We start from the raw sequence: 16,644 nt of genomic DNA, 5'->3' as shown, positions 1-16,644 counted from the left end.
AATTCGGAAGGGAAGACAACTGAATTCAATTGGCTCAAAACTCAATATAATATGATTAGAGCTTTATGAATCAAGATAGACTAATGTAGTTATATGTTCAGGCTAGAGGAACATCTATCTTGTATTCACTTGTAAATTTCTTTTGGAATCTAGAAAATGTTAAATATTATCCAAAACTTTTCTGCTATTTACTTTGCATTATTGTTTATATCTTTTTCTTATTTTTTAGTTGAATTATCCTCTAGGTATTTGTTGTTATTGTCTAACAAACAAATAGGGGGAGATTGAAAGGCATATGTCATAGCCTATTTGTTTATTCGAGGATTTAACTCAACTCAAATAAGAATATAACAAGTAAAAAGTGGTTCTATCGTCAGAGAGATCTCTCAGAGTAACATAAGTCAAAGGATTAAGTAAAATTGCTCTTCTACAGACTTGATGCCTTAATTCACTGGAAGAAGCTCAAGAAATTGATCAAGCCTCAGTGATATAAATCAAGATTGTGGATTTAATCAAGTGACAGAGATCTCATCAGGGTATCAATTAATTACAAGGATTTAGTCTGAAGAAAATCAAGAGTATCAAGGTCAAGGCATGAAGAAACGTCACGGAAGTTAGTCACTCATGAACCAGACAGTACATCGAGTGTCAACATTGAAGTGGTGGAATTGATTCGTAATTAACAGTGATTTTCAGAAGGTTTTCAGAAGAATGGTTGCTGCTCAAGATTGGTATTAATTCTCTATTAATTAATTAAGTCATATAATTTAATTAAGAAAATAAATTAAATCTGCAAAGAATAATTTATTGATTAATTGAATTAATTGATTAATTAATTCAGAATTATTATTTGATTAAAAATCTGTTTTAATTCAGCAAGACAATCTTTTGTACTAATATGACAATCGGTATGACAATCAATAGTCATACCGAAAGTCTTGCTAGTTCATTCTGATTGTCTTGCTAGTTCTAAGGATAGTCCTACCAAAAGTCTTGCTAGTTCTAAGGATAGTCCTACCGAAAGTCTTGCTGAGGTAATTGGATTGTCATGCCAGCTCTTTTCTCTCGGGTTGATTGATAAAAAGAAAAAGAAGCAGATCATTTAACAGAAAGCAGAGTATTGAATATCATTCAGCAGAACACAAAACAAAAGAAACCTGCAGAGAATTTATTGCAAATTCACAGATCATTTATTTCTAATATTTATTTTTAAATCCAATCCACTAGAAATACCTTTCTTGTTCTTGTGTAACTATCTAGCGGATTGAAATCCCTAGAACTTAATCTCAAATCGCTTTTAGCATTTCATCTTTTTATTGCAAAAATAGAAAAAGTTCATGTCGAATTTATTCTAGATTTATGATAATTTATTTGAGATTAATCCCTTGTAAACGATACCGTTGTTGTAACACCTTTCAAGTTTAATAATAATTTATTTAACTTGAATCTTGTTTCACTTTTTTATTCCATATTTTATCCGATTAAACGGTATTGTTTGTATTCAACCCCCTTCTACAAACATATTGAGACCTAACAAGGATCTACCTCCCTCCTAGGCTCCACTGGTACCTGACATAATAGGCAAAGTGTTACTAACTTAGAGTTGGAATTCCCTTGAGGGTAAAACGGTCAAGACTACCCGTGTAGCCCGACGACGAACTCGACTTGAGCTCTAATTGATTATTTTATTATTCTTATGTCTACGTATTTTATGTCCTATCATTTCCAAGATTTGATAACCTAAGGCTCTGATACCATTTCTGTGGCGCCCCAAAACCCGGGGTCAGTAGTTTCGGAAGCCACGCCATCTAAACTCTTACAACCACACAACTCACACTATAATATATAAATAGTCACGCTTCACGACCCCACACTTATCACACACACACACACACACACTTACAGGTTATTGTCTTGGAAACGAACCATCATAACTACAATAATTGTTAACCATCCATTGATATTTATTACAACCCAAAAGTAATTAATCTTACCGGGGAGTGACCTTTAGGTAAGGCTAGTCCGCTTGCCAAATATACGTTTCTTGTTTCTTACCTTACATAAGTCATACTTATATATAAGCCGAACTATAAATAACTAAAAACTAATCCAGCTTATTCTGACTACCTGTGGTACAATACCAAACAATCTACGGAACAGCTGGCCATTTCCTACCCGTTTTCTGGCTGTGGTTCTCATGGCAGGCATCTTGATTCATTGTTGTGTTGTGTCAATTTAAGAAAACGAGTGTGAGCTATAATGCCCAACATAATAATGTACATTATGAAAATGACTGTATGATAACATCATATATGATAATTATGTTTTATTCGAAAATAGTTTTCCTTGGTGATACACACCTTCTTATGAAAACAATTCTTTAAGGGATTTTAATATCTTGCGAATACCTTAATAGTAATCCCAGCACCTAGGCTTGGGTTATGGTATTGCATTTGAATTCCAATTGGAAGAATTAGGACACTCGTTGGAGCCACCATATACGATGATCAGTCGTAATACGATAATAGTAATCTTTTCTACTAGTAGAAGGACGACACCTTCGTATCCCGATTATCACCCTTGCCGCATTCGGGCTACGTGTCCCATTTTCGGGTATACACATACTTCACAAGTTCCTGAGTACACTGAGTACCTTCGCCTGTGATACCTTTGGTAGTCCATCTAGCACACTTAGTACCAGAGTCTACCCCTCCTGTGTCCTTTAAAAGAATTCTGTCAATCTCGAGAACCAGAACCACATCGAAGTTCCCCAAACGTTTTGCTTGTTGATAGAAATAGCTTATCTCTCTAAGATATAAGTGTATATATGTATATACGTACTTCCGAGAATTTTGGAGGAAGTACTAAGGATGTGAGTTGACCGTTGTCAATAGATAATTAATAAGGGGGGAAAGTTTCTCCTTGAAACTATATTCAAAATAGTAAATAAGTCGGGATAATATTCACCGACAATCTGAAATTATTCGAATGATATTCTGAAATCAGAAAGTATATTTTAAATCAGGATCTATGATTTTTAAATCAATAATAAACCCTTTAAGAATAATAATTATTTACATGATAATCGATAAATAATTAAATCTCGAATGAGTTTACTCTCTAAAAGAATATTTAAAATAATATTCCTCAACTAGTTTGTGTCTACATAATTAATAATCTATAATGGTTAATCGGGTTTGAAATAAATAATTGTTGGAGTATACTACTCCCATAATAAAGGAATAAGTATATAATATTTATTATTTGAACAATAAAATATAGTTGATGGAATATGATCGTTGGGAAATCATTTTAATAAAAGTTCGAGGTGTTTTAATGTTTCGTAAGTGGACGATGACTCCCTTTAAAACATACTACTATGGACTTATAACCGTCCTATAATATCACCGAAATGATTCCCGGGTTTTATCTTAAATCCCGACCGACTCTCGGTCTTATATAATACGTAACGCTTAAAGCGAAATAACATTTTACGATATATACTTTATCGTACAACATCGCTATATTATGTGAAATTTCAACAACTACGTATCATGGCAATCATGGTATTTATGCAATGATAGTAAAACAATCTTTTCACAACACAACAGTAAAAAATGGAGTTGGGTTCATAAACTTGCCTGGGTATCTCGAGGTGGAGGATGCTCTAGGTTCCGCTCAGAAATCTACAACCATAAACACATTTCATTTCGTTAGGTTCGGTTCTAATTTACGGTAACTCGCAATCACGCGCTACTTATTATGCACCCTCTCAACTTATACTACCCTTATTATTCCTTTAAGTCATATTCACACTATGGTCGCTTCATTTTCCTAAGTATCTTAAGTTCATTCTTATTATCGCCGTCGGCTCCGCTTATGGATTCTTACGGTTTCTACTCGCGTGGTCTCAGCTCCGATATTTTTATAAAATTGAGAAATCATTATTTTCACTTGAAATTTTTATGGAAATTAGGAAACTCAATATGTTACTCTCTGTAAAAATTTCATGATTTATGAACACATTTAAGTCTATCCTTTATATTTTCAAATTTCATAATTCGTAGCAGTTTTTGTCGCGTAAATCACTTTTAGTAAAATGACCATAACTTTTGATCCTAAATCGGAATTAAGCGATTCAAGCGCCTAAAGGATCCTTATAAAATTTTCTATCCTAAACAAAGTTTATTTTTCAAGAATCTACAGTTTACAACTTCGGGACTTTCTGCAGAAACTTAAAGTTACGATTTGTTGGTTTTAACAAAGTTACGTTTACGAACGGGGTTTCGTTTACGCCCTAACTCTTTACACAACCACCAACAATCATCATATAATCATCAATACACAAACTCCTCTCAAGAACATCATGTTCTTGTGGCAAAAACAACCAACCTTAAATCTACTTAACTTAATCATCAAGATTTCATCAATAACACTCATTACACTAGGTTTACTACCATATACTAAATGGATCTTAAAAATGAATCTTAAATAAAGTTGGGCCAAAGATTTTTACCTTTATTGAAAGCTTGAGATGTGTTCTTGAGGATAGTGGAGGCTTGGAAGTGCTTGGTATGATTTTTAGAACCTAAAACCACCATTGAAATCAAGAAACCAAAGAGAGGTTATTATTCACACTATTCACTAGTGAGTTTCTTGAAATTATTCCACCCATCAAACCTTGATAAAAAAGATATGAAAGAATTTTCTTACCTTAGTTTAGTTTCTAGGAGGCTTTAGAATTAATTGGGTGATTTTGCAAGAGCTAGAGCTTGGAGATTTTGAATTGGATTTCCCCTTTCTCTTCAATATGGCTGAATGGAACATGTGATGGGGGGGTATTTATACTCCTCTTGGTTGCTTTTCTTGGATTCTTTGTTATGTTGCTTCTAGGAAGATGAGGTGATATCCTTGCAATTGATTTTATTCTCCTAGTATAGCATTCTAGGTTGATTCTTGGTTGCATATCTTAGGGACAAATCTTTGTAGCTTACTAGGTTACAAGCTAAACTACAAGGTTAGCTTCCTTAGCACACTATTTTGCTAGCTAGCTTGATCATCCTATGGTTAGCTCACTATTTGATGAAGTAACCATGGTTACTTCCTTACCATGGTTTAGTTAGTGCGTTACGTTTATTTAATCGTTTACGCGTTCGCTCGGTTCCTTAAACGTTCTCCGTAATACTTACTCGTAATTGGTTTGCGAAGTAATTCCTTTCATATTTATTCCTTATATTTTTATTTATCTTACTTGAATATAAGTCCGTATGATTTTAATCTCGTAATTATATTGTGATTCCCATAATCCTTGATAAGTCGTAAATACGGTCGTTTTCCAAAGTTCGTTTTCTTCGAAAACTAATAGCGTTTACATACACTTATTTGGTACGTATAGTCATAATATCAACTCCGAAACTCATTTTCTCATGCACTACATAGTGTGGGCTTAAAAGTTTTTCCCGTCCGTCAGGGTTACTATTCATTTAAACGTTTTACAAGGTCTCAAAAATTCGAGTTATTACAGTGAATATCTATCTCAGAGTTTTCAGTTTGTTCTTTAGCATCATCTGTAGCTTTAATAGGAGAGATAGGAGGGGTAACCACTGTATCATTAGCAGTGACTTTGGCTTGAGCTGGAAGGACTTCAATGATAATTGGTTCTTGTGAGATCAGAGATTCCTGTTCCCCTTCCTCAGCTTCTTCAATATCTTCTGATGGAGCCTTAGCCAAATACCTCCTAGCCTTCATTTTCTTCAATCTCCTTGCCAATGAAGGAGTTGCTTCAGCAGCAACAGAACTTACGGATTTCCTCTTCAAAGTATCAGAACTTTGAGCTGCTGTTTCTTTCTGAGAAGTAACATTCTCAGCTTCAACTATCACGGGTTCTGATGCATAAACCTGTGCTTCAACTATGTCCTCTTCATCATTATCAGATTCATCTCTGAGAATCATCTTCCTTCTCTTTTGTGGAGGTTGAGGAACAGACTTTGTCCTCTTTGGCCTGGAAGATGAACATCTGATGGTATGTGCTGATGATTCAGGTTGAGATGAATGAGTTGATGGTTTGAAAGATGTCCTGATGGTAAATTTTGGTTGTGGTTGAGAAGTTTGAGGTGTTTGGGTATTGGTGGTAGGTGTTGATGGTTGAGGTTCAGATGATTGGACATCAGGATATAGTACAGTGTATGTAACAGGATCATAGGTTATTAAGGCTTGTTTGACAGATAAAGGAATTTGGAGGGGTCTCAACACAGCCTTTTTATTATCAGTAGATAATACGTCATTAAAAGCTCTTTTATCTAGTCTAAATGGTGAAATTGATTCACTAGCTAATTGGGGCTTATCAGCACAACAAAAACTATAAATAAGCTGACAAAATCTAGCAAAATAAACAGTAGTCCTATCTTATGTCATCCTATCCCCAATAAAGCCTAAAACAACACTTGCATAATCAAAATCAGTTTGATTAATGAGAGCATACCCGATTTGTTGACTGAATATAGGGATTGCATCGAAATTAGAACATTTGTTTGCAAAGGCCTTTGTGATGCAGTCAAAGAAGAAACTTCATTCCCTCCTTATGTAAGATCTCTTCAATTGACCCAGATTTTCCAATGTCTTTTCATACCCCAGTCTGGCCATCATATTTTGAAGAACTGGCTCCTCAATAGTTGTATAAGCGCAGTTCTCAGGCAACTGCAATACTTGGCGAACTGTAGCCAAAGTCACGACATGCTCATCCTCCCCTGTTATAAAGATTGTACTTGGGGACCCTTGAGCACCACCATCATCATAGATTCCACTTCTCCAAAACTCCAGCACTTGGGTTCCAGAGATTACTTCTGGTTGGGTCAAAGCATACCCAATATCAGAATTAGCAAGGAAATCCTGAATAAAGTGAAGTTCCGATGGAGCTTCAGCCTTGCTAAGAATATACAAGTAGTTGTTAGGAATAAACTTAGCTCCATTGAAAATCAAGTCTTTTGGTGCCATCTCTGTAAGAAATTAAGTGAGAAAATATATTGCTCGAAAGGTGTTTGTGAAAATGCCTGTAAGAAAAACTGCTTCAGTGAATACTAGTGGGTGAGAGAAAATAAGAGAGATGAGAGAATAAGAAAAGTAGGTAAAAGATTAGAAATCTTTTAACTCTCTTATTTATACAGCCCATGTGGTAACATTTAATATTTGAAGCATGGCAGACAAATTACAACTGGCAACGTGTGAACAGTCAGTAAAACGTTAAAGCAGGAGTTAATGGGCACAGGAAATAAGCAATAATTACCGTGCACATGCAGTTTTTCAGGACTTACATGTTTACCACTAACCCTTAATGATTATGATTTTTTTATCTCACCTAAATATATTCGGATTAAATATGACTGTTTCAGTTTTTACCATAAATAAGTCAAGTAAAGAATAATGCCACGTAAGCATCAAGGATTCCATCAGGATTTAATATCAGAACTTTAACTTATATCAGATTTTAACAGTCATCAGAATATGGCTTCTGTACTCAAAAAGTGAATATCTTTTTATGTGATTTTTCATACAAATACTGACTTGATTCTTTAGAGTTTAATCATCAGAACTTTCATCAGAACTTGTCCTCAGAATTTATGCAAATAACACTTTACTATTTGTCAAAAACAACTTTTTCACCACAGTAATTTTCATCAGTCATATGGAGTGAAAGTGTGTGCATTCAGCAGAATATCAGATAAAGATTAAAGTCTGATAAACTTCAGTACATCTTAGAAATAAGGCATAACTAAGAAAAGTGCTTAAAATCTGTCATCAATCATGAAGTCTACTATAGAACAAATTTATGCAAGAGTCCGCCTCAACTGTTTGTGCTCATTTTATGCATCTTTTGAAATTCCTTTTTACAGTGGCTTCTCAGTGTAAGTGAGTCACGAATGCTTATCAGAATTTATGTTGTTATCAGAGTATTTCTCTAGTAATTAGAGAATGTGAAAAGTCACTAAGAAAAATTTATTTGCTTTTCTAATGCATATTACTTAATACCAGCAATGCACTTGGGTCTTCCCTTCCACATATTTACTCTAAATCTCAAAGGAGTACCTGACTTTTATTTTCTTTTTCTTTTCTTTTGATAAGTGAGGCTTATCAGCATTTAGTTCATCCTTATGATTTACTGACATCAGAATTTAACAGATAAGAAGCAAGAATCTAGTCTCTGACTTAGTAATAAGATACACAAAGTAAACTTAACTAAGCTCAAAATCAGAATTTGCCTGTGTTAACGAGTTTCCACATAAACAACTAATTCAAACATGGGATTTCTAGTATGTTAAAGACTACTAGGTCAGCATCTAACACGGTTATCCTCATTAGATTGAATAGTCACATAACATTCAAAACACTATCACAGTATATAGATCCACATTAGATAACAATCAACATTTAATGAATTTTAATTAAAGCACAAATTATATGAAAATAAAATAATTTGTAAACACTGATCATAAAGTATGATGCATGAGAACAAAAACTAAGCAGATTTAGAGAAAGAACCTGAAACCATTCCAAGTTCATTTACCAGTATTGTAAAAGTAGCTTCACATAGTGGTTTTGTGAAGATATCTGCTAGTTGTTGATCTGTTGGAACAAAATGTAATTCCGTTGTACCTTCCATCACATGTTCCCTTCTGAAATGGTACCTAATGCTGATGTGCTTTGTCATTGAGTGTTGAACTGGATTACTTCTCATAGTAATAGCACTTTGATTATCACAGTAAATAGGGATTTTAGAAAATTCTAACCCATAATCCAGTAACTGATTCTTCATCCAAAGAATCTGTGCACAACAGCTTCCTACAGCAATATATTCTGCTTCTGCAGTTGATGTGGAAATTGACTTCTGTTTCTTGCTAAACCAAGAAACCAGTCTGCCTCCTAGAAATTGGTAGCTTCCACTAGTGTTTTTCCTGTCTATTTTGCATCCTGCAAAATCTGCATCTGAGTAACCTATCATCTTAAAATCTGATTCTCTAGGATACCACAATCCCAGATCAGCTGTACCCTTAAGATACTTGAAAATTCTTTTCACAGCTATTAAGTGAGGTTCTCTTGGATCAACCTAAAATCTTGCACAAAGACAGGTAGCATATATGATATCAGGTCTACTTGCAGTTAAATAGAGTAAAGAGCCAATCATACCTATGTAGTTATTAATATCAACTGATGAACCAGTATCTTTATCTAACTTGGTTGCAGTGGCCATGGGAGTGGATGTTGTTGAACTGTCTTGCATTCCAAACTTCTTGAGTAAATTTTTGGTATACTTGGATTGACAGATTAAAGTACCTTCTTCATTTTGCTTGACTTGAAGGCCCAGAAAATAACTAAGTTCTCCCATCATACTCATTTGATATCTTGACTGCATTAGCTTTGCAAACCTCTCACAGAGTTTGGCATTTGAAGAACCAAATACGATATCATCAACATATATCTGTACCAAAAGTAAGTCCTTTCCATGGTTGGGGTAGAATAGTGTTTTATCAATTGTACCTCTGTGAAATCCACTTTCTAGAAGGAATTGAGTTAAAGTCTCATACCATGCTCTGGGAGCTTGTTTAAGGCCATAAAGTGCTTTGTCAAGCCTGTAGACATGGTTTGGAAATTTTGAATCTACAAAGCCTGGAGGTTGTTCAACATAGACCTCTTCTTCCAATTCTCCATTAAGAAAAGCACTTTTCACCCCATTTGAAAGACTTTAAACTTTTTGTGAGCAGCATAAGCCAAAAAGATTCTTATGGCTTCCAATCTAGCAACTGGTGCAAATGTTTTATCATAATCAATACCCTCATGTTGAGAGTAGCCTTTAGCAACCAACCTTGCTTTGTTCCTTATAATTATGCCATCACTGTCAGTTTTATTCCTGAATACCCACTTTGTGCCAACTACTGATCTGTTCTTTGGTATTGGCACTAGGGTCCAGACTTTATTTCTTTCAAATTCATTTAACTCCTCCTGCATTGCTTGCACCCAATCAGCATCATGAAGAGCTTCTTCCACTTTCTTTGGTTCAGTATGGGATATAAAAGAATGATAGAGACATTCATTTGATGTTGCAGTTCTAGTTCTGACACCTGCTTCAGGATCTCCAATTATTAAGTCAGGTGTATGGGATTTGGTCCACTTCCTTGCAGATTGAAGTTAACTTCTAGAACTGGATCCTCCCCCATGATCCATGTTGTCTCCATCAGCATTTTCTGATGCTCCCCCTGTAGTTATGCTCTTTGAGACTTCAAAATTTGACTTGGATCCTTCAGGATTTCAAGTATCAAAGTTTCCAGAATAATCAGAATTTGGCTCATCAGAACTAGATGAATCAGAACTTGAAGAGCTAGTGACAGGTTCTGATGCTTCTTGAGAGTCTTGAGATATGGTAGGATCTTCAGCTTGCTCCCCCTGGACAGGTGCATTTTCCTTTGGAGTTGTTACCACAGATTCAATGACATCAGTACTTACAAGATTAAAGTTTAAGTTATCAGAATTTACAGAATCAGAATTTAAGTCTTCATTTTCAAATCTCAGCTGACCGTGATCATTGAAATCTTCAAGTCCAGTAATCTTCTTATCATCAAAAGATACATTGATAGATTTCATGACAACCCTTGTTCTTAAATTGTAGACTCTGAAGGCTTTTATGGAAAGTGGATATCCAATAAAACTTCCTTCTTCAACTTTTAGATCAAATTTTGACAGCTGTTCAGGATGAGTTTTAAGAACAAAACACTTACATCCAAATACATGAAAGTATTTCAGATTTGGCTTCTTTTTCTTCACCATCTCATATGGTGTTTTTCTATGCTAGTTTATAAGTGTAGCATTCTATGTAAAACAAGCAGTCTGCACAGCTTCAGCCCAAAAGTAGGTTGGCCGTGTTAGTGTATACTAAAAATATTTATTTGAAGTATGTACATTTATTTCTGGCCAGATTATTTGAGAATCATTTGAATGTTTACATGTTGTCTAATATTATATATTGTGAACAATCTTGTATCAAATGGGATACAGAATATTAGATTGTTAAATATGGTTATATAATATAATAAGGTTCACAGCACATGTGGTGTTGGACAATCCACTGGTATGGCTGTAGTATTATTTAGATTAGTTTATATTGACTAATAAATAATGCTAGTATACTTTGTGTATATTGAACATGATCAAATTTAGAATTGTTCCCTTAATACTGATTAAAAAGGAGAACTAAGATTCTATGTTATTATTAATGCTTAGGTTCTTAATCCGGAAATAGTAATTGACACGTGTATATTATTTACATGCCTTGATTTATATATGAAATAATTCTTTTGAATTATATCATTATATTTTGGGTGATGGAATTATATACATGGTGGATATTATTTATTGAAGGAATCCATGTCCTGATAATATTCGGGTTAGTGATGTCCCCTTGAAAGCTCAAAAAGATTTAATTATGTGAAACCCTGCAGGTGGAATTTATTCTGGCATAATTAAATAAAGGTTGAGTGGATGATCAAGGATAAAAGATATTAATTAAATAAATTATCAGTAATTTATTTAATTAATGGACATATGATATTTTAAACATGGGGAATTTAATAAGCAAATAATATTGGAACCGAATTAATTAAATTACGGTATTAGGAAAGGTAGTGCAAATATTAATTCTTTAGTGGATTGAATTAATATTTAATTACATTGGGCTAGGCTCAAGATGTAATTAGAAGGCCCAACCTAATTATCCATGGTCCCTATTGTAGCCTATATATATTCTTATTCTCTTCTTGCCTGGGATTGTGTGAAAACATATTATAGCGACCAAGGAGCAAGAAGAGAGGATAACTTGAGAAGACGGAGGCCACACTTCGCTCAAGGGAATTTGGGAATACAATAGAAGAGCGTAGAATCAACCATTAACAAGGTAATCCTCTTTTCATAATCTTTATTGTAAAATGTAGTAACACCCTAAGTCCGTGGTTCCTAGCAGGCCGCTATGCTTCATCAAGCATAGTTCATGCAGCTTCAATGAGAGTCATGTTCTTTCTTTCTACAACTCCATTTTGCTGTGGAGTTCCAGGTGTAGAAAATTCCTGTTTGATTCCATGCTCTTTGCAGAACTCTTCTATGATTGAATTCTTGAACCCAGTGCCATTATCACTTCTTATAATTTTAATAGAATCTTTGACCAACTTATCCAGCTGTCTGACATGATCTGTTAGAGTAGATGCAGTTTCATTCTTCTTGTGCAAGAAATACACCCAAGTGTACCTTGTGAACTCATCCACTATAACCATAGCATATTTCTTCTTTACAATAGACATGACATTGATTGGACCAAATAGATCAACATGCAGTAGGTGATAAGGCTCAAGAATTGATGACTCAGTTTTGCTCTTGAAAGAAGATTTTCTTTGTTTTGCCTTTTGACATGAATCACAAAGGCCATCAGGAGCAAATACTGATTTTGGCAGTCCTCTCACAAGATCTTTCTTTATAAGCTCATTTATGTTGTTGAAGTTTAAATGAGAGAGTCTTTTGTGCCAATTCCAGCTTTCTTCAATTGATGCTCTACTCAACAGACAGATTGCAGAACCATCAAAACTTGTTGAAAGTCTGGCTTCATAAATGTTACCATGCCTGTGACCTTTCAGAACCACTTTTCCTGTAGAATTGATTAGAACTTCACAGTCTTCTTCAAAGAAATCCACATGATAACCTCTGTCACAGATTTGACTCACACTCAGCAGATTGTGTTTAAGTCCTGAGACAAGAGCTACTGATTCAATGATGACATTGCCAAGATTAATATTGCCATATCCCAGAGTTTTTCCCATGTTGCCATCTCCATAAGAAATTCCTGGGCCAGCTTTCTCCACAAAGTCTGAGAGCAGGGCTTTATTTCCAGTCATATGTCCTGAACATCCACTATCCAGTACTAGGATGTTTTTCCTATTTCCCTGCAATCACAAAGACCACTAATGGTTAGTTTTAAGGACCCGGACTTTCTTGGATCCTTTGCCCTTTTTAAGTTAGCATTTGCAGCGGATTTAATATCAGAGTTTATGCTAACATTCTGTTTATCAGAACTTATATCAGACTTTGCATCAGACTTTATACTAGAAGGAATTAAAGCAACTTTCTTCAAAGAAGGTTTTATTTGATAATAATCATAGTACAAACTATGATATTCCTTACAAGTATAAATGGAATGCCATAAACTACCACAATGAAAACAAGGATTTTGTGTCTTAAACCTAACAGACTGACTCTTAACTCCTGACTTAGGAGGTAAAGATTTTATATTCTTATTCTTCCTGCAAAACGAAGCAAGATGGTTAGAGTTTCCAAAATTATAACATTTCTTTCTAGGAGCATTAGGAACATGCATATAATTATTGCTTTTATTCACACCTTCCTTTCCATTCCTATTTTTCCTAGCTGCCTTTACCTTGTTGACATTCCTTATTTCTTTCAGCTTATGCTTAAGCTGCTTCTTTATCATTAAGCCTATGTTGACTTCAGCTGGTTTATCCAGTTCTAATTTGTCAGAAGTTGACTTCTCCATAACTTCTGTCACAGACTCTTTCATCTTTTCAGAATCAGACTTTACAGTTTTAGCTACAAACTTAACATGATTTACCTTTGGCATAGCAGTTTGTTTAACAACAATTGGCTCAATTTGTTCAGTTCCTTTTTCACTTTTATCATCTTCATAACCTAAGACCTCTTTCCAGTTTCCACTACTTAATAAATTCTGAGTTGTTCTGCTAGAGTTAGTCCAAGTCCTGATAATCTCTTTTTCTTTTTCTAACTCAGTTTTTAGAGATTTATTCAATTTTAGCAATTCATCTCTAACATAAAAGCATCATCTCTTTCTTTCTGAGTTTGATGGAACATAACTAACTCTTTTTCTAAATAATCATTCCTTTTCTTATAAGCAAGATTTTTAGAAGTTAATCTTTCACATGTTAAGGTTAGATCTCTGTAGCTAATAAACATGGTTTTAAGATATAATCTCAACTCAGTAATATCATCAGTATGAAAAGCATAAGTTGTTTGAGGTACCTTCAATTCAGCAGTTTCAGGGCTGCCATCCGCAGTTGCCATTAAAGCATAATTCACCTCATCTTCTGAATCTGAAGAGTCTGTCCAGCTTTTCTTCTTTGTGACAGGTGCCTTGCCTTTGTCATTCTTTCCTTTCTTACAGTCAGAAGATTTGTGGTTTCTTTCACCATAATTGTAATATTTGACATTTGAGTTATCTCCTCTGTCAGACTTTGCACTTTTGCCTTCAGACTTTCTGAACCCTTTCTTATCAGCACTTACACTTTTCCTGGAAAACTTCTTTCCCCTTCTGAATTTCCTGTAGGCTATCTTTGTGATACCCTTCACCATAAGAGCACACAATTTCATCATCTTTTCATCAGCATCTATTTCAGGTAAACTTTCAGTTTCTGAATCATCATGATCAGAACTTGATGATTTTGAATCAGACTTTATGATGAGAGCCTTTACTTTGCCTTTCTTTGAGACAGCCACTTTAGGGGATTCCTCCTCAGCTTTAAGAGCAACCGTCCTTGACTTTCGCCCATGCCTCTTGCTCCTTTGATCCATCTCAAGTTCATAAGTCTTGAGCATACCATAAATTTCATCAATACTAGTTTCATCAAGAGCATAGTTGTCTCTTATAGTAGTAGACTTCAAATCCCAACTTTCAGGAAGAGCTAAAAGGAGTTTTATATTTGAATCTTCAAGATCATATTCCTTGTCCACCAGTGACAGATCATTCAAGAGTTTGACAAACCTATCATATAAGTCAGTTAATGACTCATCACCTTTTGAGTCAAAGTGCTCATACTCTTGAGTGAGTATAGTCCTCTTGTTTTTCTTGATTACATCAGTTCCCTGACATCTTGTCTCTAAAGCATCCCATATCTCCTTTGCAGTCTTGCAATGAATTACCCTGTTTGACATGACATTATCAATGTCATTATGTAGCAAATGCCTTAACTTTGCACCCTTGGCAATGGATGATATATCTTCAGATGTATACTCACTTTTCTCCTTTGGTATGGTCTTTGCTGGCTGATCTGCAACTACAACAGAGAGCTTGGTTGGCTTATGCGGTCTTTCATTAATTCTGTCAAGGTATTCTAGATCTGTAGCTTCCAGAAATATAGCCATCTTCACTTTCCATATGGGATACTCAGAAGGTCTCAGTATGGGAACCCTAATAGTCTCATATCGACTATGGATTTGAGTATTTTTAGTTTCTTCAGTTTTGGCGGGCTTGGTTAGATTTTCTGCTTCTTCAGACATGATTGTTTGGATCTTTACTGTATGTGTGTTAACAGGTAAGCTCTTATACCAATTGTTACGTCACACAACACTGTAGAAGGGGGTTGAATATAGTTTTAAGACAATCAAATTGATTTCAAACACAAGTAACAGTAAACAGATTTATGCAATATAATAAACTCTGTTACAATGGAACTGTTCTCTCTCAGTGATGAACAAATATCACGAGAGCTTCTAGGTTATAATGTATGATCTTCTCGATAATGATAACACATACAGTGTAAACCTATGTCTGTGTTTATATAGTACACAGTTACAAGATAACTTCTAATTAATATGGAATATAATTCTTTCTCCTAAAATATATCAATCAGATATCTTATACAAGACTTCTTATCTTCTAACTATTTCCATGCATATCTTCTTTTGTATTAGTCTCGATCTTCTATCCTGTAAGTCAGCTTCCTTCCTTAACTGTAAGTCCTCCCGTACTTAAGTTATGATATCTATCTTCTGATAACCTAAGTTCTGATATCCTTAAGTTCTGACTTCCAGTAAGTACTGATTCCAGTAAGTACTGATATTTCCTGTTTGTTAAGATCTGAAAACTAAACATGAAACATATTAGACATGACATTTTAAATATATCTAACAGGCTTTATCCTTCTTCACTTTCTTTGGCTTCCTGCACTCAGTTGCAAAGTGGCCCAACTCATCATAATTAAAGCACCTTATTTTTTATCTGTCAACAGATCTAGTTTTGTAGTCACCTTTGCTAGCTGAGTTAAACTGAGTTTTTGGTTTCCAGTTGTTTCTATTTGAAGACTGTCCCTTGTTCTTGAAGAACCTTGGCTTTTTAACCCCTTGTTAGAGAATTTTCTAGCCAGGTAAGCCATTGATTGATCCATCTCATCTAGCTCATCAAGGGTGTAGAATTCATCTTCCTCCATCTCCAATACAACTTATTTATGAGGTCCCTTATTCTTTTGCTCAGCAGCATGAATGACTGGAACTTGAGCATTTTGTTCATCTTCACTTTCTTCACTGTCATTATCTACTAAGGCACTGGATCCATCAATCACATGTCCTTGGTTTGCCTTTAATGTTTTTCTTTGTAACATCTCAAGTTCATATATTTTCAAGATTCTATACAAGACTTCCAGTGTCATTCTACTCTAGTCTCTTCCTTCTCTAATAGCTGATATCTTCTGTTCAAGATGGTCAGGTTGGGCTAGCAAAAACTTTAGGTTAACCTCCTCAGCTTCATATATTTATCATGAAGTTGTAAGTCATTTATTAATTTATTGAATCTTTCAAAAACTTTAGTAA

The 16,644-nt window shown here is 34.7% G+C and overlaps 1 protein-coding gene across 1 annotated transcript in view; it reads left to right on the top strand.

The window, feature by feature from the left end:
- Window positions 1-16,206, top strand: part of LOC141699857 (uncharacterized) — a 53,400-nt gene extending 37,194 nt beyond the window's left edge. Inside the window, exon 3 of the mRNA XM_074503666.1 lies at window positions 16,140-16,206. Within this exon, the coding sequence (XP_074359767.1) occupies window positions 16,140-16,206 (67 nt within the window). The remainder of the gene's footprint in view (window positions 1-16,139) is intronic.
- Window positions 16,207-16,644: the final 438 nt, after the last annotated feature.

This window comes from Apium graveolens, chromosome 2, assembly GCF_009905375.1.
Source record: "Apium graveolens cultivar Ventura chromosome 2, ASM990537v1, whole genome shotgun sequence".
In the NCBI taxonomy this organism is placed as follows: domain Eukaryota; kingdom Viridiplantae; phylum Streptophyta; class Magnoliopsida; order Apiales; family Apiaceae; genus Apium; species Apium graveolens.
This window is presented reverse-complemented; position numbering and strand designations above follow the sequence as displayed.